The sequence below is a fragment of the Somniosus microcephalus genome, chromosome 3 (assembly GCF_052327205.1).
Source record: "Somniosus microcephalus isolate GS21.2 chromosome 3, FLI_Smic_1.0, whole genome shotgun sequence".
In the NCBI taxonomy this organism is placed as follows: domain Eukaryota; kingdom Metazoa; phylum Chordata; class Chondrichthyes; order Squaliformes; family Somniosidae; genus Somniosus; species Somniosus microcephalus.
Window position 1 is genome coordinate 270,853,192 of NC_140989.1, and position 24,666 is coordinate 270,877,857.

At 45.5% G+C, this 24,666-nt stretch overlaps 1 protein-coding gene across 1 annotated transcript; it reads left to right on the forward strand.

Moving 5' to 3' along the window:
- The first annotated feature begins 1,272 nt into the window (after window positions 1-1,272).
- On the forward strand, window positions 1,273-24,666 carry cdcp2 (CUB domain containing protein 2). Its single transcript, XM_085978074.1, has 6 exons — window positions 1,273-1,321; window positions 3,843-4,190; window positions 14,458-14,799; window positions 17,132-17,485; window positions 19,704-19,882; window positions 22,544-24,666. Exons 1-6 carry the CDS (start codon window positions 1,273-1,275, stop codon window positions 22,862-22,864), a joined length of 1,593 nt encoding a protein of 530 aa, XP_085834200.1. The 3' UTR covers window positions 22,865-24,666.

A 24,666-nucleotide genomic window follows, 5' to 3' on the forward strand; every position in this document is an offset into this window, starting at 1 on the left:
GGAAGATCATGTCTGACTAATTTGATTGAATTTTTTGAGGGGGTGACTAGGTGTGTGGATGAGGGTAACGCAGTGGATGTGGTATATATGGATTTCAGTAAGGCCTTCGATAAAGTCCCGCACAGGAGACTGGTCAAGAAGGTAAGAGCCCATGGAATCCAGGGTGCCTTGGCACATTGGATACAAAACTGGCTTAGTGACAGAAGGTAGAGGGTGATGGTCGAAGGTTGTTTTTGTGACTGGAAGCCTGTGGCCAGTGGGGTACCACAGGGATCGGTGCTGGGTCCCTTGCTGTTTGTGGTCTACATTAATGACTTGGATATGAATGTAAAAGGTATGATCAGTAAGTTCGCGGATGATACAAAAATTGGTAGGGTGGTAAATAGCGAGGAGGGTAGCCTCAGTTTGCAGGACGATATAGATGGGTTGGTCAGATGGGCGGAACAGTGGCAAATGGAATTTAACCCGGAAAAGTGCGAGGTGATGCACTTTGGGGGGACTAACAAGGCAAGGGAATACACAATGAATGGTAAGACCCTAGGCAAGACGGAGGGTCAGAGGGATCTGGGTGTGCAAGTACACAGATCCCTGAAGGCGGCGGAACAGGTGGATAAGGTGGTAAAAAAGGCATATGGGATACTTGCCTTCATTAGCCGAGGCATTGAATATAAGAGCAAGGAGGTTATGATGGAACTGTATAAAACACTGGTTAGGCCACAGCTGGAATACTGTGTGCAGTTCTGGTCGCCACACTACAGGAAGGATGTGATCGCGTTGGAGAGGGTGCAGAGGAGGTTCACCAGGATGTTACCGGGGCTGGAGCGCTTCAGCTATGAAGAGAGACTGGGCAGAGTGGGTTTGTTTTCCTTGGAGCAGAGGAGGCTGAGGGGGGACATGATTGAGGTGTACAAAATTATGAGGGGCATAGATAGGATGGATGCTGAGGAGCTTTTTCCCTTAGTAGAGGGGTCAATAACTAGGGGGCATAGATTCAAGGTAAAGGGCGGGAGGTTTAGAGGGGATTTGAGAAAGAACTTTTTCACCCAGAGGGTGGTTGGAGTCTGGAACTCACTGCCTGAAAGGGTTGTGGAGGCAGGAACCCTCACAACATTTAAGAAGCATTTGGATGAGTACTTGAAATGCCATAGCATACAAGGCTACGGACCAAATGCTGGAATATGGGATTAGATCAGACAGGGCTTGATGGCCAGCGCGGACACGATGGGCCGAAGGGCCTCTATCCGTGCTGTATAACTCTATGACTTTATGACTATGGCTCAGTTGGTATCAACCGATCATTCAATTGAACAGCACGGAGCAAGTATGTTAGTCACAGTTAAAAGTTAAATCAGTAAAGAAAGATATGGTAAGTCATGGACATTGTATTATTTTTCACCTTGTTTTGAAGATACTGCGCTCCATATGGTAAATTCTGAAAATTAATATATTCTTGTTCACTACGTTGAATATCTCCTGCCAGGATCAGGGAGACACAGCAGACTGCAATGTTCCTTTCAGTTACAATTCTGGGAATAAAAATCTCACATTCCTAACACACTCAAAACAACTGCCCCCATTTGGCCTCTAAATTGATTGAATTATTAAAAGAGCTATTGATTCTGATCAGCTGGTCTACATAAATTGTTGCATTCCTTTTTTTAATCCATCACTCTTTTCTTGCGTGCATTTTCTCCTCTTCTCTGCTGAACACGCCCAATCTTGCTCGGATATGTTCCGTGGGTGCCAGCTGTCTACTAGTACCATGCCCAAGTAGCTATTCTTCATGTATGAGCTTAGATATTGAGTGTCGGCAAGCTGTTCAACCATGAAGATCCTCACAGCTGAGCCCGATCATATTTTTCCTCAATATCTACACATGCATACTTTCTAGGGTTACCTAGGACTGATAAGATGCAGTCGTTGCCTTAATAAGAGAAAATTGAACTGAACTTTGTGAAGATTTTCAAAAATCATTATTCAAAATCAACAAAAGAAAACTTGAGTTAAAAGGGGGGTACTACCAAGGTTGGGGGGGGAGGTGCAGGGGGGAGGACTCATGGACCTGATGTCCATGGGCTTCTGATTACAGTCTTTAAAGCTAGCAACCTCAGACCTTTTAAAATCCCTTTAGGTTCTTTTGTACTTACCAGCATCTGTTAAATGGATCAATTTTTAATGTTAAATTGTAAAGATTTCCATAAAGTAATTAATGAATATGGGATCATTCCTAAATTTACAAGAGAATATTTATGACTTGAGCAAATTAAATATTTACGTAATTGTTCCAAAGATTGTACAACAAGTTGTATAGTGCAGTGTGGAGGGTGAGGACACTGGATCCAGCTCATTAATATTTACTGAAACGAACCAGAGATGGATCAAGTTACTAATTCAGACTACTAGTGAATTATTAATGCCACTATTAATTCTACAACCATTGTGTGTTACTTCATATGTTGCTGTAAAGAATTATATAATTTTGCCTTTCCTGTCTGGGTTTTTAGTTTTCTTTATATGCTCAGCAATGCAAAATAGTGTAGGGCAGGTTGCCGTAGCAATGTTGTTATTGTGGATTGACTGCAGAGTCACAGCCAGACCAGGTAAAGCAGCAATCATCTGTGTGTGTTTTAACTGGTACATATATATTGCATGGGTTTAAACTGATAATATACTCTCTCTCTCTCTCTTTCTTTCTTCCTTTGTTTTTAGGAAATTACTTTTAAATCTTGATAAGAACATTGTGTGAACAATGTTAAGCTGATTTCTGTTGAACTCGAGACCAATAGAAACAAAAGCACAAATTTCAGGGAATACTGACAACACAGCTCACTGTGTCAAAGACGTGTTTGTTTTCAGGGTGAAACTGTGGTCAGGTTTTAAAACCTGTAATTTTAATGAAAATGAAAATCTGGTGCTGAAGATCACCCCTGCAGTCTGTCCATTTTCTTCTCTCCCCGCCCCCTGTTTTCTGTACTCCTTTCTTGATGGCACTGAGTGCGTGTTGGCAGAATTTGGTACCTCACCCATGAGACCATTCTTCACCTGTGAGTCTAGACAGTGGTATAGTGGTATTATTGGGCTATTCTATCGTGAAGGTCATCGCAGCCGAGCCAAATCCTGTTCACACCTTATGTCCACAAATGGTCATTGGGTCAGTGGATAGTGATGTGGAGTGTGAATCCTGGTTGATGTGTCTCATCCCGGGGCATTGAATCCAATTGAGCAGACGATCTAGACTGGTACTTCAGTGCAGTACTGAGGAGATGCTGCACTGTCAGAGATCCTGTCTTTTTGATGAGATATTAAATCGATGCCCCTTCTGCCCTCTCAGGTGGACATAAAAGATCCCATGGCACGATTTGAAGAGAAGGGGAGTTCTACCAGTTTCGTGGTCAATATTTATCCTTCAACCAACATAACTTAAAAAAACAGATTACCTGGTCATTAATCCTATTGCTATTTGTGGGACCTTGCTGTGCTCAAATTGGCTGCTGCGTTTCCTTACATTACAATAGTGATTACACTTCAAAAGTACTTAATTGGCTGTGAAGTGCTTTGAGACATCCTGAGGTTGTGAAAGGTGCTATATAAATGCAAGTTCTTTCTTTCAATTGTAAAAAGCCAAAAGTGTTCTAGCTGAGATCAGCTGACTCAGCACAGACAAGGAATGGAACCTGCATACTTCCCAAATGGCTCAGTACTACACTGGGTGCTACATCGTCCACTGAGCTGTTGAGAAAGCATCTGGCCATTTTCTATGTAAAATTATTAACATGCTTTTTAAGTATTGAAGTAAATCTTGTGCAGTAGAATTATATTTTTTGATTTTTTTTTCCCATTAGGGGTTAAATGTGGTGGCATCCTGTCTGCGACGAATGGAAATTTCTCCAGCCCTAACTTCCCAGGATATTATCCATATGACACTGAATGTACATGGCTGATTGTTGTTACAGAGGGCTCCTCCATTCTGCTCACCTTCCAGCACTTTGACCTCGAATTTCACATTTACTGTGAATATGATTACATCAAAATCTACAACGGAGTGTCCGAGGATGAGGGAAATCTCCTGGGCAAATTTTGTGGGAAAGTCTTTCCTCCTCGTTTCACCTCTTCCTGGCACGTGATGTCAATCATTTTCCGCTCAGACAAGCACGTGGTCAGCCATGGATTCTCAGCTTCATACAGCAAAGGTTTGATCAATTTGTAACCTTATTTACAAAGTTTATTTTTTACATTGAATCAAACGCTCAATTGGTAAACAATTGTTCAGTTTGATCCAATGTGACACAGTTTGAGTTCTGACTCTACTAGGCAGTGTTGTAACGGCGAGCATTGGAGCAATAATGGCCTAGAATTTACTGAAAAAATAACAGCATCTGAACGACGCACGCCATTGTTAATGCGTGAATCGGCCAGCAAATTGTGGCGAGGAAGAGATACCCCGCGAATTGTGAATCGTCATAAGTTGCTGGCCAATTTACCAAAGCTGCAAAAATGGCATCCCGCCCTTAAACTCCCCGTGAGTTTCATGAAGTTGCACATTAATTGCCCATTAAACTTGCCACAGAAAGTGAAGTCTAGGAATTAACAGCGCAAATACCCTTTTAACGACATGATAATTGTTAATGACTGCCAATCAACCTCTCTGGCCCAGAAAGTGAACAATTAAAAGTGTGGAGCCTCACTCCTTCAGGTTGTGAAATATTGGAAATTTTAAAAATGTTAAATTTAAAATGTTTTTCTTACTTTTCCTTTCTGTCTCTTTTCTCTCTCTCTCAATCCCATCTTTCTTTCCCTCTCTTTGGCTGGAATTTTCTGTACCTAGGCAGGTCGGCTGCAGGTAGTTACCGTGGCAGGTCGCGACCCCGCTGCTCATTCCATACCACACCTGAGATCAACTTTCCATTAATGGATTACATAGGATATACGGCACAGAAACAGACCATTCGGCCCAACCAGTCCATGCCGCATTTATGCTCCACGCGAGCCTCCTTCTGTCTTTCCTCATCTAAATCTATCAACATAACCCTCTATTCTCTTTTCCCTCATATGCTTGTCTAGCCTCCCCTTAAATGCATCTATACTACTCCCTGTGGTAGCAAGTTCCACATTCTCACCACTCTTTGGGTAAAGAAGTTTCTTCTGAATTCCCTATTGGACTTCTTGGTGACTATCTTCTATTGATGGCCTCTAGTTATGCTCTTCCCCACAAGTGGAAACATTTTCTCTGTATCCACTCTATCAAAATTTTTCATTCGGTCACCCCTCAGCCTTCTTTTTTCAAGAGAAAAGAGACCTAGCCTGTTCATCCTTTCCTGATATGTATACCCTCGCATTTCTGGTATCATCCTTGTAAAACTTCTCTGCACCCTCTCCAGTGCCTCTATATCCTTTTTATAATATGGTGACCAGAACTGTACGCAGTACTCTAAGGCCGTATGGTCACTATTGCCTATATGTTCCCCTACTTTTACTTCTCTTATCTGCTCTGGTTCATTCCCCATTACTAGATCCAATGGCGAATCCTCCCTTGTTGGGCTTTTTACATGTTGAGTTATTAAGGCAGCCCTGCGCATTACCCGGCCCTATTAAATGGTGCGGGTCTAATGTCGTCATCGATGACATGTTTTCAGCCGGGATATTTAAAGGAGCCATGGTCACATTGCATATGAAGGTTCATCTAGGGTTGTGCATGCACTGTACTGCACCATTGGAGTGTTCCAAACACTTGCAAACATGACTGCACCCAGGTTCTCAGATGACTCCCTCCATATGCTTGGTATTCCAATGGTACAGTACAGTGCCTGCATAACATAGAAACATAGAAGATAGGAGCAGGAGTAGGCCATTCGTCCCCTCGAGCCTGCTCCGCCATTTAATGAGATCATGGCTGATCATCCAAATTCAGTACCCTATCCCTGCTTTCTCCCTTGATCCCTTTAGCCTTAAGAAATATATCTAACTCCTTCTTGAATATATTTAATGAATTGGCCTCAACTGCCTTTTGTGGTAGAGAATTCCACAGGTTCACTACTCTCTGGGTGAAGAAATTCCTCCTCATCTCTGTCTTAAAAGGCTTACTCCTTATCTTTAGACTGTGATCCCTGGTTCTGGACTCCCCCGCCATTGGGAACATCCTTCCTGCATCTAGTCTGTCTAGTCCTGTTAGAATTTTATAAGTTTCAATGAGATCCCCTCTCATTCTTCTAAACTCCAGCGAGTATAAGCCCAATCGACCCAATCTCTCCTCATACGTCATTCCTGCCATCGCAGGTATCAGTCTGGTGAATCTTCGCTGCACTCCCTCCATGGCAAGAACATCCTTCCTCAGATAAGGCGACCAAAACTACACACAATACTCAAGATGTGGTCTCACCAAAACCCTGTACAACTGCAGCAAGACATCCTTGCTCCTGTACTCGAATCCTCTCGCTATGAAGGCCAACATACCATTTGCCTTCTTAACCGCCTGCTGCACCTGCATGCTTACCTTTAGCGACTGGTGCACAAGGACACCCAGGCCTCGTTGCACTTCCCCTTTTCCCAATCTATTGCCGTTCAGATAATAATCTGTCTTCCTGTTTTTGCCACCAAAGTGGATAACCTCGCATTTATTCACATTATACTGCATCTGCCATGCATCTGCCCAATCACCCAACCTGTCTAAATCATACTGGAGTTTCTCTGCATCCTCCTCACAGCACACACGCCAACCCAGCTTTGTGTCGTCTGCAAACTTGGAGATATTACATCTAGTTCCCTTGTCTAGATCATCATTAATATATATTGTGAATAGCTGGGGTCCTAGCACTGATCCCTGTGGTACCCCAATAGTCACTGCCTGCCACTCAGAAAAAGAACCGTTTATTCCCGTATATGCTTGTGGAGGGAGTGAGAGCATGCAGGGAGTCCTCTTCCCTTCAGATGGGCGGAAGAGACCTCCCCAACAGACCAAAGGAGCCTGTCTCCAAATAGCAGAGGAGGTCAACAACAGGGTTGTTGTCAGGAGAACCTGGGTGTGGTGCCGGAAATACTTCAATGATCTGATTAGTTCAGGAAAGGTGAGTGCAAAGCCAAATTCAACTTCATCATATCCCCATCACTCTGCCATCCCAAGCCTGGTCCTGCACATCAACACCAACATACCTTGCATGTCCACCCATCCCTCTCTCTCTATCTGCATTATCACATCCCCATCTGATAAAACACCCCGCGCACTCACCCTCATCCTAATGCAATCATACCAACCAACAACACACAAGGAGGCCATTTGGCATTGGCACCCCATTCCATCATAGTTACCCTCTAAAGATGTCACTTATCCATTCCTTACACTCATTCTATTACTCTCACTCAAACTTTTCTTCTTTGCCTCCTTGTAGAAGAGCGCCCACAATAAGAGGAAGAGGGAAAGAACCAGAGGTGGCCTTCCATCATTAACTGCAGCAGATAAGGTCGCCCTGGAAGTCTCAGGAGTCGCAGAGCAGCTGGAGGTGGGAGACGGAGAGCGGGGTACATCTCAGCAACCCGGTGACAGAATTACATCTCATACAACCACATGACAGAAAGAAGTCACTCATATGGGGACTGATGTCAGCAGCCAGTGAATGTTCATCATGTGCATAATGGTATCGTTACCCATTCTTGATATGGCATTTCTAAATCATCTCTTTACTCTCCCACATATCCATCAAGAGCCCCTGCCCTCCCACCAGCCCCCCCCCCAACTGTCCAGGAGGAAGAGGAAGACGACTGCTCAGAGGAGCCTCCAGCCTCTGAGGGTGCACCGTCACCAGACATAAGCGCACCCAGCACCAACGCAGATACACATACCTCAGTGGGTCCCATGCAAGATAGACTAATGTTGTCGCCTGGTGTCTCACAAGTCACAAGTGAGCAAGATGAGATGGTGGAGACAGGGACAGCAGTGGAGACTCCTCACTGAAGGGCGCAGGATGCTCCCTGCTCTGCTCAGCTGCATGCAGACGCTGAGCCTTGGGGGCCATCCAGAAAGAGGGTGATCCTGGAGGTGCAGCAAGAAGTGCAGGAGGCTTTGTCAAGTTTGCGACCGCGATGTCTGCAAGTGTGCAGAGAATGGAGGAGTCCATCTCCAACATGAGCACCACCGTGTCGCAGACGATGGTGACTGTAGGCTCTTCCATGGAAAGGATAGCTACCTGCATGAAGCAGCTAATGCACCACTCACAGGAGCACATGGAATCTACGGAGAATAGATGTCTATCTATGGAGAATAGATGGCAGACGCTCATAGACCTCCTCTCTAGGAGGGATGTAAACGTACACTTAGGTCCTCATGGCTCCACTACTGTGCAGCAAGGTGCTCTCCAGCTCCTTGCTAGCAGGGAAGTGCGGGTGGCCCATAAGAGGGATGATGGTGAGAGAGGACATGGAAGTGGGGGCTCTTCTCAAAGCACCCACACTTCTCAGCCGTTGCCTCCCCCTCAGTCATAGCCCCACATACCTCCTCAGATCACGATGGCCGAGTCTGCCCCTGCACAGTCGCAGGAGGAGCAGACTTTGACGGGGCCATCACAGGCTCCAAGCCCCAGAGGATGTCTGCCGAAAGTGTCTATGCAGTCGCAACAGGAAAGTGAGCAGGCTGCCTCTACCTCTGCTGAAGCCATGGGGTAGCACCTCGTAGAAGCACGTGTAAGAGAAAGATGACACACAAGTAGATGCACAAGGGTAAGCACTTGGGTGTTTTAATAACTGTTTGCATGAAGTTTCCGTTAATGTGATGTGACAGATAAAAATGATCATTTTCGCCACTTTCTGGTCATGCCAATTGTGTCTGCAAATTTGGAAGTGGCTTAGTGAGTTGGAGTGAATGGTGAGACATAACGTTACCTCCAGCAATAGTAGTCAGTGTGTAAGGGATGGCCTAATCATTATAGGGATGCTTTATGGTGTTGCTGTGAGGTGGTGGGAATCTGGCGCAGCATATGGCAGCCATATGGTTGTAAATCCTGAAGTTAAGTAAATCTGTCCATGATGAGGCTCTGGCCTCCCGGGCAGCAATGTGCTCGGGTGCTGGTGGCACTCCTGCTTCTCCTCTTCTGAAGAGGCTGTGCGCTCAGAGCCTTGCTCCTCATGCAGCGCTAATCCTCGCTGTTGCGCAATGTTGTGCAGGGCGCAGCAGACCACCATGATTCTCGAGACCCTGGCTGGTGCATACTGAAGGGCTCCTCCAGATCTGTCAAGGCATCTGAAGCGTATTTTTAGCATGCCTATTGTCTGCTCTATGACACATCTGGTGGAAATGTGGCTTTCATTATATCTCTCCTTGCCCTCAGTACATGGCCTCCTCAAGGGTGTCATGAGCCACGTCTTCAGTAGATAGCCCTTGTCTTCAAGCAGCCAGCGAGGAAATCTATTTGGAGGACCGAAGAGCTGAGGGAGGGTGGACTTGCGCAGGACGAAAGAGCCATGGCAGCTGCCAGGGAATTTGGCACACACATGCAGGATGATCTTCCTATGATGAGCTGCACATTGAGCGAGTGGAAGCTCTTGCGGTTCACAAACACTCCTGGGATTGGGTGTCCTGGTGGCCACGTGTGCAGTCGATGACACCCTGCACCCGTGGGAAGTCAACCAGAGTGGCAAAGCCCAGCGCCCACTCAGTAACACTGGCTTCATCAGTGGCAAAGTTGATATAATTGGCTGACTTGTCAAACATGACATCGGTGACCTGTGTGATGCATCTGTGGGCGACCGACTGCGAGATGCCGCAAATGTCTGCTGCAGATCCCTGGAAGGAGCCTGAGGCGAAGAAGTTGAGTGCGCTGGTGACTTTGACAGCCACCGGTAAGGCGTGGCCACCCACTCCTCTGGGCTGCAGGTCTTGCTCCAACAATCTGCAAATGTCTGCGACGACCTGGCACAGTAGTCTGAACCTCCTTTGGCACTGCTGCTCAATCATGTTGAGGAAGCTCATCCTCTGCCTGTATACCCTGTGTTGGGGTTATTGCCTCTGGCATGGTGCAGCCCTGCGCTGATGCCCTCTGTCCTGTGCAGCATCAGGTTGATGAGGAGAAGGTTGGTGTTGTTGTTGTTGGTGCTGCTGGTGTCCCTGGTGCTGCTGGTGTGTTGGGGTTCATTGAGGTCTGATTCTAAGGACCAAGGTGATACTGTATAAATAGCACCCATGCTGATGTAATAGATGGCAGGTCAAGTAGAGATGACAGAAGCATTGTCAATGGTGTGATAGGTGGTACCAATGAGGTGACAGTGGATCCTGACTTCGCTGAAAAATCTTGCAACCCCTAGAAAGCTAAATCTCTGCTGACAATGCACTCAGCAACAGCATCTGCCTTAGGAAAGCGACCAGGTGAGAGTGTTTATTGTGCTTTCCATGCTGTGCACTAATGAGCTGGATCAATGGCCACTGACCTTCCGCCTCAGGTTCACAGACGTGGTTCACGAGCTGCATGATTCCCGTGGTAATCCAGGGAAATTTGAAAGGTAGGGTTAAAAAGATGCTTAATGCTCTGACAAGTACCTAATACTATTTTGAATTAGCTCGGCCGCCTCTGCCGTTTGGGTCACTGTCGCGCTGGCAAACATGCCCGAGGGAAAGGCGCATGGGGGCGGGATGACGTTGGGTTGCTGAACCGCTCCAAGGTATTTCAAATTTCCCTCCCGACAATCCTCCATTCCCACCTGCATTGGCGTCAGGAAATACCAGCCTTATTTCTCTTTCTGTACCTGATTTGCAATTGAATTCACCCACTCTAATTCACCCTCCGTCTCAGTTCTTCCTCTGTTTATTTCTCAATCCTTAGAACTCATTGGTTAAGGAGATGCCCTGTTGGCAACGTTCCCTTTAAGCTGCGCAAATGCACAGCACTCCAGGGGACCCGTGCAGCCGGTGAGCCGGCTTTTAAATAGAAAAACCGCTCATGCACAGAATTTTAAATGGCCCGCACAGCCCGTTAAAGGGGCCATGTGGGCCAAAGAAAAATTATGGTGAACATTGCCTGTTGGTCTTGTCATCAAGATCCTAGATACCCTATTACCCTCGCTGTGCCATTATCAGCTCACACTTCCAGCAACCTCGTGGGTAAAAAATGTTTTGAGCTGAAGGGTGCAGAAACAAATCTAACTAACGAACATGCCGTGAGATGCCCAGCTCCACCAAATTCTGGGCCAATGTTTGATGATGTGGAATGGAAGGACCTAGCTTCAATCCATTGTCATGCCACTGATTTCTTGGTTACAGCAGTGCTGAGCAGGGAGACGGATTGGAAACCAGGATGTGACAAAAAAGAAGCACTTTTGTCTAGTCTTAGCTTGATAATGGTCTCTTTAACTCTGTTAAATGGCATATGGAGTTTAAAAATCAACTGTAGTCAGAATCATGTCCTGAGCCTAACTTGGTACAAATGTTGCAATGCTTATTCAGAAGTCTCCAAAGCTATAGAAAGTTTGAGGAGAAAAGTCAAGCCAAATTAAAAGAAAATGTGTATGATTTGTTCAGTTATATGTATGACTGGAAGATCCTTTTGGATTGAGCTAACAGTTATTAATATCCAGCAAGCCCCAGCAACCATTTGAGGCGTATTTAAGTAGGCTGAACTGTTCAAATCATTGAGTAAGATGAACCTTCTGGTTAGCTACTCTCACCAAAACATGCAGGATTGCATTCCAGGAGTTAGAGTTTTAGTAGTTCCCAAAGTTGGAAAGACTACAAGAAATAAAAACTCCTATACAAAGAGGGGCTACAAAATAATAATGACATATTATGACCAAGAATAGTTTTGTTCAAACAGTTTGTTACTATAATCTCTTCAGCTTATCTGTTGCTGAAACGCTCATCCATGCCATTGTTACCTCCAGACTTGACTGTTCCGATGCTTTCCTGGCCGGTCTCCCATCTTACACCCTCCGTAAACTTGAGCTCATCCAAAACTCTGCTGCCTGTATCCTAACTCGCATCAAGTCCTGTTCACCCATCACCAAGCCCTGTTCACCCATCACCCCTGTGTTTGCTGACCTACATTGGCTCCCGGTTGAGTAATGCCTCGATTTAAAAATTCTCATCCTTGTTTTCAAAGCACTCCATGGCCTCACCATTCCCGATCTCAGTAACCTTTTTAAAAAATTAGTTTATGGGATCTGGGCATCGCTGGCAAGGCCAGCATTTATTGCCCATCCCTAGTTGCCCTTGAGAAGGTGGTGGTGAGCTGCTTTCTTGAACCGTTGCAGTCCGTGTGGTGAAGATACTCCCACAGTGCTGTTAGGTGGGGAGTTCCAGGATTTTGACACGGCGACGATGAAGGATTGGCGATATACTTCTAAGTCAGGATGGCGAGTGACTTGGAGGGGAACTTGGAGGTGGTGGTGTTCCCATGTGCCTGCTGCCCTTGTCCTTCTAGGTGGAAGAGGTCGCGGGTTTGGGAGGTGCTGCCGAAGAAGCATTGGTGAGTTGCTGCAACGCATCTTGTAGATGGTACACACTGCAGCCACGGTGCGCCGGTGGTGGAGGGAGTGAATGTTTAAGGTGGTGGATGGGGTGCCAATCAAGCGGGCCGCTTTGTCCTGGATGGTGTCGAGCTTCTTGAGTGTTGTTGGAGCTGCACTCATCCAGGCAAGTGGAGAGTATTCCATCACACTCCTTACTTGTGCCTTGTAAATGGTGGAAAGGCTTTGGGGAGTCAGGAGGTGAGACACTCGCCACAGAATACCTAGCCTCTGACCTGCTCTTGTTGCCACAGTATTTATGTGGCTGGTCCAGTTAAGTTTCTGGTTAATGGTGACCCCCCAGGATGTTGTTAGTGGGGGATTTGGCGATGGTAATGCCATTGAATGTCAAGGGGAGGTGGTTTGACTCTCGCTTGTTGGAGATAGTCATTGCCTGGCACTTCTGTGGTGCGAATGTTACCTGCCACTTACCAGCCCAAGCCTGAATGTCGTCCAGGTCTTGTTGCATGCGGGCATGGACTGCTTCATTATCTGAGGAGTTGTGAATGGCGCTGAACACTGTGCAGTCATCAGCGAACATCCCCATTTCCGACCTTATGTTGGAGGGAAGGTCATTGATGAAGCAGCTGAAGATGGTTGGGCCTAGGACACTGCCCTGAGGAACTCCTGCAGCGATGTCCTGGGGCTGTGATGATTGACCTTCAACCACCACAACCATCTTCCTTTGTACTAGGTATAACTCCAGCCAGTGGAGCGTTTTCCCCCTGATTCCCATTGACTTCAGTTTTACTAGGGCTGCTTGATGCCAGACTCAGTCAAATGTTGCCTTGATGTCAAGGGCAGTCACTCTCACCACACCTCTGGAATTCAGCTCCTTTGTCCATGTTTGGACCAAGGCTGTAATGAGGTCGGGAGCCGAGTGGTCTTGGTGGAACCCAAACTGGGCATCAGTGAGCAGGTTATTGGTGAGTAAGTGCCGCTTGATAGCACTTTCGATGACACCTTCCATCACTTTGCTGCTGATTGAGAGTAGACTGATGGGGCGGTAATTGGCCGGGTTGGATTTGTCCTGTTTTTTGTGGACAGGACATACCTGGGCAGTTTTCCACATTGTCGGGTAGATGCCAGTGTTGTAGCTGTACTGAAACAGCTTGGCTAGAGGTGCGGCTAGTTCTGTAGCACAAGTCTTCAGCATGATAGCCAGGATGTTGTCGGGGCCCATAGCCTTTGCTGTAGCCAGTGCGCTCAGCCATTTCTTGATATCACGTGGAGTGAATCGAATTGGCTGAAGCCCTACAACCCTCTAAGATCTCTGCACTCCTCCAATTCTGGCCTCCTGGGCATTGCCAATCTTAATCACTCCATTGACGGCCGTGCTTTCAGCTGCCTAGGCCCTAAGCTCTGGAATTCCCTCCCTAAACCTCTCCACCTCTCTATCTCTCTCTTCTCCTTTAAGACACTCCTTAAAACCTACCTCTTTGACCTATTCTAATATCTTCTTACGTGGCTTGGTGTCAAATTTTCTTTGATATTCGCTCCTATGACGCACCATGGGACATTTTACTACATTAAAGGCGCTATATAAATGCAACTTCTTGTTGTTGCTTGATTCCCCCCCCACAACCACATACTCTGTTTTCTTCAATTAAAGACTGCAAACTCTCCAGTGCAATTGGTATTTTAGAATCTATAATATTGGACTCTTGAAAAAAATCAGGGCATCAACTGTGCTCAGTGAGTGACACAGAATAGGAGGACACAAGTTCAGGCTTGCTTCTTCCTGTTCCCAGTCTGAGCTGTGCCAAGCAAAGAGTAGCAGTGAAAATCAAACATTCGCTGCCTTATAGCGCTCAGCAAATGGCCAGACGGGGCATTGGCCCAGATTTGGGACATTGAAGAAATACTGGGGGATGACTTGCATGAGGGAAAAAGTATATTTATAAAATAAATAAAAAATGAGGGCATTAAACCTTCAGAGTCATATTGAAGTTTCAAATCATGCTATTTATTTTACAGATGTGTGCGGAGGAGTGTTAACAGGTCTGTCTGGGGTGCTGTCAAGCCCCGAGTACCCAGATAATTACCCCAATAATGCGGAATGTCGCTGGTTTATTCGTGTCTCCAATCACTCGGTGGTCAATCTGATTTTCTACGACTTTCACTTGGAAAACAATGAGGATTGTAGCTTTGACTACGTGGCCTTGTTTGACGGGTCCAGCTTGAACGCCAGACACTGGGGTCACTATTGTGGTGGGACAAAACCTCCAGATGTCGTCTCCAGCACCAGTGATCTACTTGTTGTCTTTAAATCAGACTTCAATATTGGTGCAAAGGGCTTCAAAGCATTTTATTTTTCAGGTAAGATATGCAGTCAGGTTTGAATAAAAGATAATATTCTTTGAAATTGTTTTCAAACAAACTAATTTGATATGGACAGCCTTTTAATATGTTCCTTGTGTTCACCGAGTTCATTAATACGCCTGATTAAATTAGAAATAGTTCTCCATTAAAGGTCGTAACTCACCGCTGGCTGTGATGGCTGTAATTATTTTTTTGTTCAACTTTCCTTCTCTCCCTCTCCAATAACACAGATGTCAACCGTCCTTTGGTGCCTTGCCCAAGTGGCCATTCTTAATATGTGGTCTAGACAACAACCACAACTTGTATTTATACAGCGTCTTTAACACAGTAAAATCTCCCAACAGCGAGTGTTGGTGCGCTGTTTGACCACTGGAGCGTTGCAACCAAGTTTCATTCTGTCCTCACCTGACATCCATGCATGCTCCCTGGATTACTGGATTAAGATCAGGAGTGGGATTTTTCCATCCTTAGCCTAAAGACACTGAGGCTAAGGTTAGCTACCTTAGTTGAAATTCACGAACTCAGTAGCTGGTCTCCTAAATCTGTGTAGTTGAATAACCCACTATACAATACATTTACAACAGGGGAGTTATAGAAATGGACTCTGAGGAGTAGGTAGAATAGTGAACCTTTGGATAGTACAGTCAACACTCGCCAGTGAGGTGAGTGGGGCTGATCTATTTCCAGACTGAGTCGCTGCTGTCACAGTTTTCTATTTAAGTTTGCTCCCACTGAGTATGAGCTGACAGCAAGGTTATCTGCTTTACCAATGAAACAGATGTTTCCTGTGGTCTGCAGAGGATCAAGTATCAATTTTTCTGGGAAGTAATTTAGAAAGAACGAATTGGGTGGGGGTGTTGGCGGTAGTGGGCGGGTGATTGATATGGTGGATTAGATACTGTCCTTTTGCCTCTGAAGCCAGGGCCAGAAACTCATGGAGTAGGAAGTCCCCTGCTCGGTCTTCATCCCCAGGCCGCCATTTGCCTTGCAAGAGGTGGAAAGAGAGAAAACTCAGAGACTGATGAGAGGAAAGACCTTTGTCTCTGTTGGGTTGAATGGTCCTATATGAAATGAGCTTGGGCTCTCAACCAAGTTGTTCTCTGATGTGGAAGCACAGTACAATATTACCCATAATTTCCCACTAATGGACACTAATTTGACAATCTCTTAGGCAGCAAAAATGTTGTTTCTTTCAATTATTCAGCGATACTACAGCCACGAATTTTACTTGGGGGGGGGGGGGGGGGCCCTTCGGGACGGGTGGCAGTGCAGGTGGGAGAGAAACCCCCAGGCGGATCTCAGCGAGAGGCCTGGGCCATTTTAACTCCCGGGCCTCATTTTAAATATTACAGGATAGTGTCCCTCCCGAAACCGGCAGGACTGACCTCCGGGCCGGAGCAGGAAATTAGGTTGGGAGCCTTAGGACGGCGAGGACCCAAAGGAACTGTCCTCAGCATAAAGTTAGCGCTGGGCAAGGGCTTTGGCAACTGATGCCAGCGTGCAGAGGGAGAGTCAAGGTGAGGGCTTGGGATCTCAAATGGAACTCCTGAATGTCTTCCTTTCATAAAACTGCCTTCCAAGAAGGTTGCTTCTTCCTTTCTTGCTAAACATTTTTGCTCCCCTCAAAATTTCTTAACTCTCTACAAAGTTCATGCCTCTCCAAGACTTGAATACTGTTCCTATATCTGAGGAGATTCTTCTAACAACTCTCTCACTCTACTAAACAGGATACAAGAAAAATCACATCTGTTTGGCAATCCTTCTCCAACCCCTCTCTCTCTCTCTGTTACACATTTTCTTGTTACTCTCCATTTTTGGAATTTCTGGCCTCATGAGGCAGTTGGATGCCAGAGGCTTGTGCAAAGTGTGCTTGTCCCATGCTAATTGAGTGCCCCCCTCACTGACCAGGCAATCTCTGTCAGGATCAGCGCGGGAGGACACCGGGAATCTGGCGTGACCACCAGGATGTGAAGAATTTTGGGACCATTGTTGGGACAGTATAGAAGATATTTTACTCTGCACCTAACTATGGTATGCTAGCATTGGGACTACTTAATGTTGACATTGGGAGCGCTAATTGGGAAAGTGTTCCATTTCCTACCTTCACTATTCCCTTGCCTTGATGAGCACAGACGTTTCCCAGCCAACCGTAACCAGCTTGTCAAAGGACAATTCCTTCACGTTCACAGATCCACAAAGAATCACTGTCAATTCTAGGTAGCAGCCACGTTGTGGTTTTTGTTTCGTGCCTAACTGTACTAACAATTATTTATTTGTAAATTATATTTTTAAGGGTAAATATTTGTATGTTGTCTCTCATTTCCTCCAGGTGAATGTCAGCAAGTATTCACAGCCATTAAAGGGAATTTCTCCAGCCCCCGATACCCAAATATTTACCCCAATAATATCAACTGTCATTGGACAGTCCAGCAGCCTCTCAGTTACAGGGTGAAAGTTCATTTCATTGATTTTGAGCTGGAGGACAGGGACAGCCTCAGTGACGCCTGCGACTATGACTTTCTGGCAATCTTTGATGGAGACAGTGAGACTGACACATTGCTGGGGAAATGGTGCGGTCGGAACTCACCCCCTTCACTGCTGTCCAATGGGAACAGACTTTTATTTGTGTTGTCTGCTGACAGGAATACAGCTTCTCGTGGCTTCCATGTATCGTACACCGGTGGTAAGTGGCGAGGTCATCATGGCAAGGAATCATTAACTGTGTGGTATTTGGGTGGACATTTATCTAATGATGTACCTGATAGACAAAGAAAGCATCATGGTGGGAATGACCATTTCAGTTAAGGAACTATAACTCTTCTGATGGTGTGGCTCAGTGGTAGTACTCCCAGTCAGAAGGTCGTGGGTTCAAGTCCCACTCCAGAGACTTAAGCACATAATCTAGGCTGACACTCTAGTGCAGCATTAATGTGACATGTGAATGTCCATAATTTAAATGCTCTTCTGTCTGGTGCTCCCATCTAATCATCATTGTCATCAACATTGTGTATCTCTGGGATCTAATCCTTTGTAACTGGAATCTGACCTTATTAATTAGGCCAGAATCCCTTCTAGGTCAAATAGTTAAATGTCCCAAATCGTAGAAATAGTAAAAATATAATAACACAATAACAGACAGATGCAACAAGGCCTCGTGGAAGCATTGGGAACATGTGCACAGAGACTAGCAATCCCAGATTCTGTTGGTTCCAGAATTCTCGCGTCCCCTTATCTGTGATATCCGCAGGGATCTTTCATATTGTACTCTATTGATTGATTTTTCTGAGGCTACAATATTAAATAAGTTTTTTTTTAAAGTCAGTATTTCATTTTTACTCCGATTTTCTTCCTAACCATGCTGTGGTAAGGTTCCACAAGCACAGGCCACCCTCTGTTACTTTACCCAAGAGGCTGCTCTTTATGTGTGAACCTATGGAGTTGTGTTGGCAAGCTGTTCAACTGTGGGGGTCAACACAGCCAAGCTTAATCCTATCCTTTCATCTTCACTTACGTCCACATGTGTACACTTTCCAGCAGAGAAACCTAGATAATGATCAGGAGAGGGAGCACTGGCTGATTCTTGTCCTACCTCACCCGGGGCATGGGGGTCCTTGAGGCCTATTGTAGCGTCCCTACTGCTGCCCCAGCTGAGATAAACTAACTTAACACAGATCAGGGATTGAACCAGGGACCTTCCTGGTCTGTGTAGCTCATTACCACATAGTTTACCAACTGAGTCACCTGGCACACAAAGCAACTGAACCATGGACCTAGTACCACACTGGGCAGTGTATTTACTAACTGAGTCACTGAGCTCAGTACCACGCTGGACAGTGTATTTACTAACTGAGTCACTGAGCCCAGTACCACACTGGGCAGTGTATTTACTAACTGAGTCACTCAGCTCAGTACCACACTGGGCAGTGTATTTACTAACTGAGTCACTGAGCTCAGTACCACACTGGGCAGTGTATTTACCAACTGAGTCACTGAGCTCAGTACCACACTGGACAGTGTATTTACTAACTGAGTCACTGAGCTCAGTACCACACTGGGCAGTGTATTTACTAACTGAGTCACTCAGCTCAGTACCACACTGGGCAGTGTATTTACTAACTGAGTCACTCAGCTCAGTACCACACTGGGCAGTGTATTTACTAACTGAGTCACTGAGCTCAGTACCACACTGGGCAGTGTATTTACTAACTGAGTCACTCAGCTCAGTACCACACTGGGCAGTGTATTTACTAACTGAGTCACTGAGCTCAGTACCACACTGGGCAGTGTATTTACTAACTGAGTCACTGAGCTCAGTACCACACTGGGCAGTGTATTTACTAACTGAGTCACTGAGCTCAGTACCACACTGGGCAGTGTATTTACTAACTGAGTCACTCAGCTCAGTACCACACTGGGCAGTGTATTTACTAACTGAGTCACTGAGCCCAGTACCACACTGGGCAGTGTATTTACTAACTGAGTCACTGAGCTCAGTACCACACTGGACAGTGTATTTACTAACTGAGTCACTGAGCTCAGTACCACACTGGGCAGTGTATTTACTAACTGAGTCACTGAGCTCAGTACCACACTGGGCAGTGTATTTACTAACTGAGTCACTCAGCTCAGTACCACACTGGGCAGTGTATTTACTAACTGAGTCACTGAGCTCAGTACCACACTGGGCAGTGTATTTACTAACTGAGTCACTCAGCTCAGTACCACACTGGGAAGTGTATTTACTAACTGAGTCACTGAGCTCAGTACCACACTGGGCAGTGTATTTACCAACTGAGTCATCAGGCCCACTAACCTTCAGTATTCTGAGGATTATTCTGTGTAACAGATGCAGCCAGAGCTACTGAGTATTAATTGAGTTATGCTTCTTTTATTTGTTTCAGTCGTTCCCATGAACATCAGCTGCACTAGAACAGATTTGCAGATTCAGATTGCTGTGCAGGCTCTTCCTTCGCTCAGTCGAAGCAACATTTATGTAGGAAGGAAGGACTGTATGGCCCAGGTATTTGGCTCAACATACAAAATAATCTCACGGTTTGATGCCTGCGGAATGAAGACCCAGGTAATTGACTGTCAAAGGTGTCCTTTCAATGGAATAATCTAATCAAGCGCCAAGACTAAAAAGACCACAAAAAAAAGTCTGTGTATTTTGAAAAATTAAAATTAACGGGATGAGTGCCGTTCATACCGCCTCCAGTATGACTGCAGCACTCATCCTTTGCCATACTGTTAAGGCATATGTTTTGTTTCAGAGATCTATACATTGACCATAGAGCTAGAAACAGGGTGAAAGAGGAGGGGAAAGGGAGGGAGGGAAGCATTGAAAATATGAGAAGGTAGCCAGTAACTGCATTAAAAAATCAGGTGATGAATTGAGTTTGCATGCGATCATTTCACGTCTGAGGCCGACACCAATAGGATGAAAGTCTTCTCTGCTGGTTGGGTGGGTCTCACACATTGGGGGTAAGGTACTGTCTTGGATAGAGAACTGGTTGGCAGACAGAAAGCAAAGAGTTGGAATAAACGGGTCTTTTTCTGAGTGGCACGCAGACTAGTGGGATACCGCAGGGATCGGTGCTAGGACCCCAGCTATTCACAATATATATAAATGATCTAGACAAGGGAACTAGATGTAATATCTCCAAGTTTGCAGACGACACAAAGCTGGGTGGGCATGTGTGCTGTGAGGAGGATGCAGAGAAACTCCAGTACGATTTGGACAGGTTAGGTGATTGGGCAGATGCATGGCAAATGCAGTAAAATGTGGATAAATGTGAGGTTATCAACTTCGGTGGCAAAAATAGGAAGACAGATTATTATCTGAACGGCAATAGATTGGGAAAAGGGGAAGTGCAACGAGACCTGGGTGTCCTTGTGCACCTGTCACTGAAGGTAAGCATGCAGGTGCAGCAGGCGGTTAAGAAGGCAAATGGTATGTTGGCCTTCATAGTGAGAGGATTCGAGTACAGGAGCAAGGATGTCTTGTTGCAGTTGTACATGGCCTTGGTGAGATCACACCTTGAGTATTGTGTGCAGTTTTGGTCGCCTTATCTGAGGAGGGATGTTCTTGCCATGGAGGGAGTGCAGCGAAGATTCACCAGACTGATACCTGCGATGGCAGGAATGACGTATGAGGAGAGATTGGGTCGATTAGGCTTATATTCACCAGAGTTTAGAAGAATGAGAGGGGATCTCATTGAAACTTATAAAATTCTAACAGGACTAGACAGACTAGATGCAGGAAGGATGTTCCCGATGGTGGGGGAGTCCAGAACCAGGGGTCACAGTCTAAGGATAAGGGGTAAGCCTTTTAGGACAGAGATGAGGAGGAATTTCTTCACCCAGAGAGTGGTGAACCTGTGGAATTCTCTGCCACATAGGGCAGTTGAGGCCAATTCATTAAATATATTCAAGAAGGAGTTGGATATAGTTCTTGAGACTAAAGGGATCAAGGGATATGGGGAGAAAGCAGGGACAGGGTACTGAATTTGGATGATCAGCCACGATCTCATTAAATGGCGGAGCGGGCTCGAGGGGCTGAATGGCCTACTCCTGCTCCTATCTTCTATGTTTCTATGTTACTAAAATGAGTTTGGGGCAGTTTCAGCCCAGTTAAAAGTGGGCATTGATCCACTGTGCAAACCATCCAGAATTTGGTACAAATTTGGCAATCTTGCTCAAAGGCTGTAACGATGGTTGGTGTGGAAAATGAAAATGCTAACATCACGCTGGTGTGATAGGAGGTGCTCTTTTGAGGTTTAAGTTAAGGGACATTGCTGCACCAGAATAGAAATTTACTGTGCATCTAACCTGTGCTGTACCTGACCTGGGATTGTTTGATGTTGACTTTGGGTGCCTTAAATGGGAAGGTGTTCTATTCCTAAAGAGAGATATCGCTCAGCTTGAGGAGCACAAAAATTCAGTACATGAAACTTACATTTTGAAAAATACGCATTCACACCCAGTGGTGGCGGTGGGTGGGGTTGGTTCATGATCGCCCAATCATTTTGAGATCAGCCAAAGTGGCTTTGGAGGACCTCTTCCATTTTGCTCCCAGGAACCTCTGTCACCCGCCTTCAGTCTCTAGGTTTGGCCTAAAGGTCTGTGCAGTTCCTGGTTCGGCCTTCAGACTAGATATGTCGGCATTCTCCAGTTCCCAGCTCGGTCCCCTTCCTGAACTCGAGTTCGATTTCCCCCTCCCCAGTAGGCCAAACCTAGCCTCGCAACAGTTCACACCCTAACCTTGACTGGCCTCTAGAGTGAGGTTTGCCAGTTATTTGCTTTGTTTGATTGTGCACCCTGTTTGGAAAATGCCCAATCTTAATTGGGGGAAGAGTGGATTTGTGAGGAACGCTGGCTCAGGGATCTATTCCACCCTGCTACGTGTGCCTCTTGTCAACCAATATTGGTGATGAAATGAAAGCATGGTCCAGACTGTCCCTGTTTCTGGCTGAATCAGTGCATCATGGAAGCAGAAACTGAGTTAGTCAGTACAGATTGATCTTGAACTTGTAACTTAAGGTAAATTGTAAATTTGTTTAATGTAGAGTACGTTGTCTGTGAAATGAACAGCTACAAAGGCTGAATATCCTTTTCCATTCCTTGGTTTCCTACATTCTTATGAAGAAGATGGTGTCACTGTCCCTTTGTGAGCTCTATGTCTTTCAGAGTTAGTCCACATGCAATTGGAAACTAGGTCACTGTTTTGTTTTTGGCTTTGCAGCGAAGAAGGAACATCACCATCTTTGTGAATATTTTGTACATAAACTTTTCTGATGGAACACGGGTTGACACCCAGGAATATGAGGTGCAGTGTGACGTTAAGAGAAAAGCAGCTTCTTACAACATCATTACAGACACAGAACTGTACCAGCTCCAGCAGCTGGCTGAGAGTCTGGTGGATCCAAACCCTGAGGAGTCGAAGGTGGTAAATGGGCCAGAGGTTTCCAGAATGCAAGATACCAGCGACATTGTCTTCATCGGTATTTGTGTTTTGGCTGGAATTCTCATGTTGATTGCTATCATAGGTCTGGTCCTGCTGTAAAGATATGAGACGATCACAGGTTTAGACTTGTGTGTTAATCAGTCTGGTGGAATGTCTTTAAGAGCAAACATTTTGAAAAGCAAATTTTAATCCCTTCTCTTCAGGAAACTCTCAGAGCAGTCGCAGATCCTGGTTTCTGTGAAATTCTTCCCTTTTGTTCATTTTCCTAAAAATCATAGAATAGTACAGCACAGAAAGAGGCTGTTTGGCCCATCGACTCTTGCGCCTGTTTTTCCGAAGAGCAATCCAGTTAGTCCCACTCCCTGGCTCTTTCCCTACATCCCTGAAATTTTTTCTCCTTCAAAAATTTATCCAATTCCCTTTTGAAAGCTATTCTGTTTCCACTACCCTATCAGGCAGTACATTCTAAATCCTAACCACTTGTTTTTTTTAAAAGTTTTTCCTCATGTCGCCTCTGGTTCTTTTGACAATCACCTTAAATCTGTGCCCTCTGGTTATCGACCCATCAGCCATTGGAAACAGTTTCTCTTTATTTACTCTGTTTACTCTATCTAAACCCTTCATGATTTTAAACACCTCTAGCAAATCTCCTCATTGCCTTCTCTGCTCTAAGGAGAACAACCCCAGCTTAATTCTTATCGAATTGGGTCCTTTTCATCCACAAGTGGTACAAGTGAGATCCTACTGCTTAAATATGTTGCTCACCCAATGGCTGAGTGGGTAAATGTGCTGTACAGTGTGATACTGAAAGCAGGAAGGTCTCGGAATTCATCCCTGGCCTGTGCTTAGTTAGCTGATCTCAGATGGGGCAACAGATAAGATGCTACAATTGGCCTCAGCCCAGCGCAACAGGGAGGGGAAAATTCAACCAGGGTTTCTACTCCTTGTCGCTACTGAGTGACCCCCTGCTGGGAACTGCGCATGTGTGGGTGTCAAGTGAGAGCAGAATCAGGCTTGGCTGTGACGCTCTCCATGGTTGCATAGCTTTTTGACAATCACTGTCTAGGCTTACAAATGAAGAATGGCTATTTTAGTGAGCTAGGAGGGGGATACAAGTGGTTCTAGAACCATATTCCAGCATATATCACTGCAGGAGAAGAGGGAAGGGAAGAAACACTGGCTGCAGCCCCTCTTAAACAAACCTATCAATGACAAACCTACACCATAAAAGAAACCGCAGTGACGTTACTTTGTGGGTATATTTTCTGAACAGCACTGTCCCCATACAATTACTTAAGGGATAATTTTGCAATCCCACGCTCCCAGTGGGGCCAACACACTCAATGAGACCGTGAGCCGGAGTTAGGACTATAACACTGGGAACATAGGAGCTCATAATTACCCCTTTAAAATGATCATACTAAATCACTCTGTATTTTTTTATTGCAGCCATTAAATGGGTTAATACCTGCATTGCAAAAGGACCCAGAGAGATTTAGTACAGGTGCAGTAATTGTTTGTACATGGATAGTGCTGGTTAGACAATATACCCCCTCAAACCACATGAGACTGCAACAAATTCATTGTGCTGATACCCTTCACCTTGTATGTCTGTTCCACTGAGGGAAAGTTGGCCAACAGTCTTTTGTACTAGGTCTTGTTACTGGCAACCCAAAGCATCTTGTTGCATCTCATGGCAGATGGTTTTAATCACAGCTATGGATGGACAGATGGAAATATTGTATCTGACACCGGGGTCACAGCCTCTCTTTCTGACCTTCACAACATCAGATGTTTTGTTTTTATATAGTGCAGTCTTAGTTGGGAGCTTCTCAGTTTAACTCTGTATCTGTTATATTAAAAAGGATCACTTCTTACTGGTGATTCTCATCTTCAGTGTC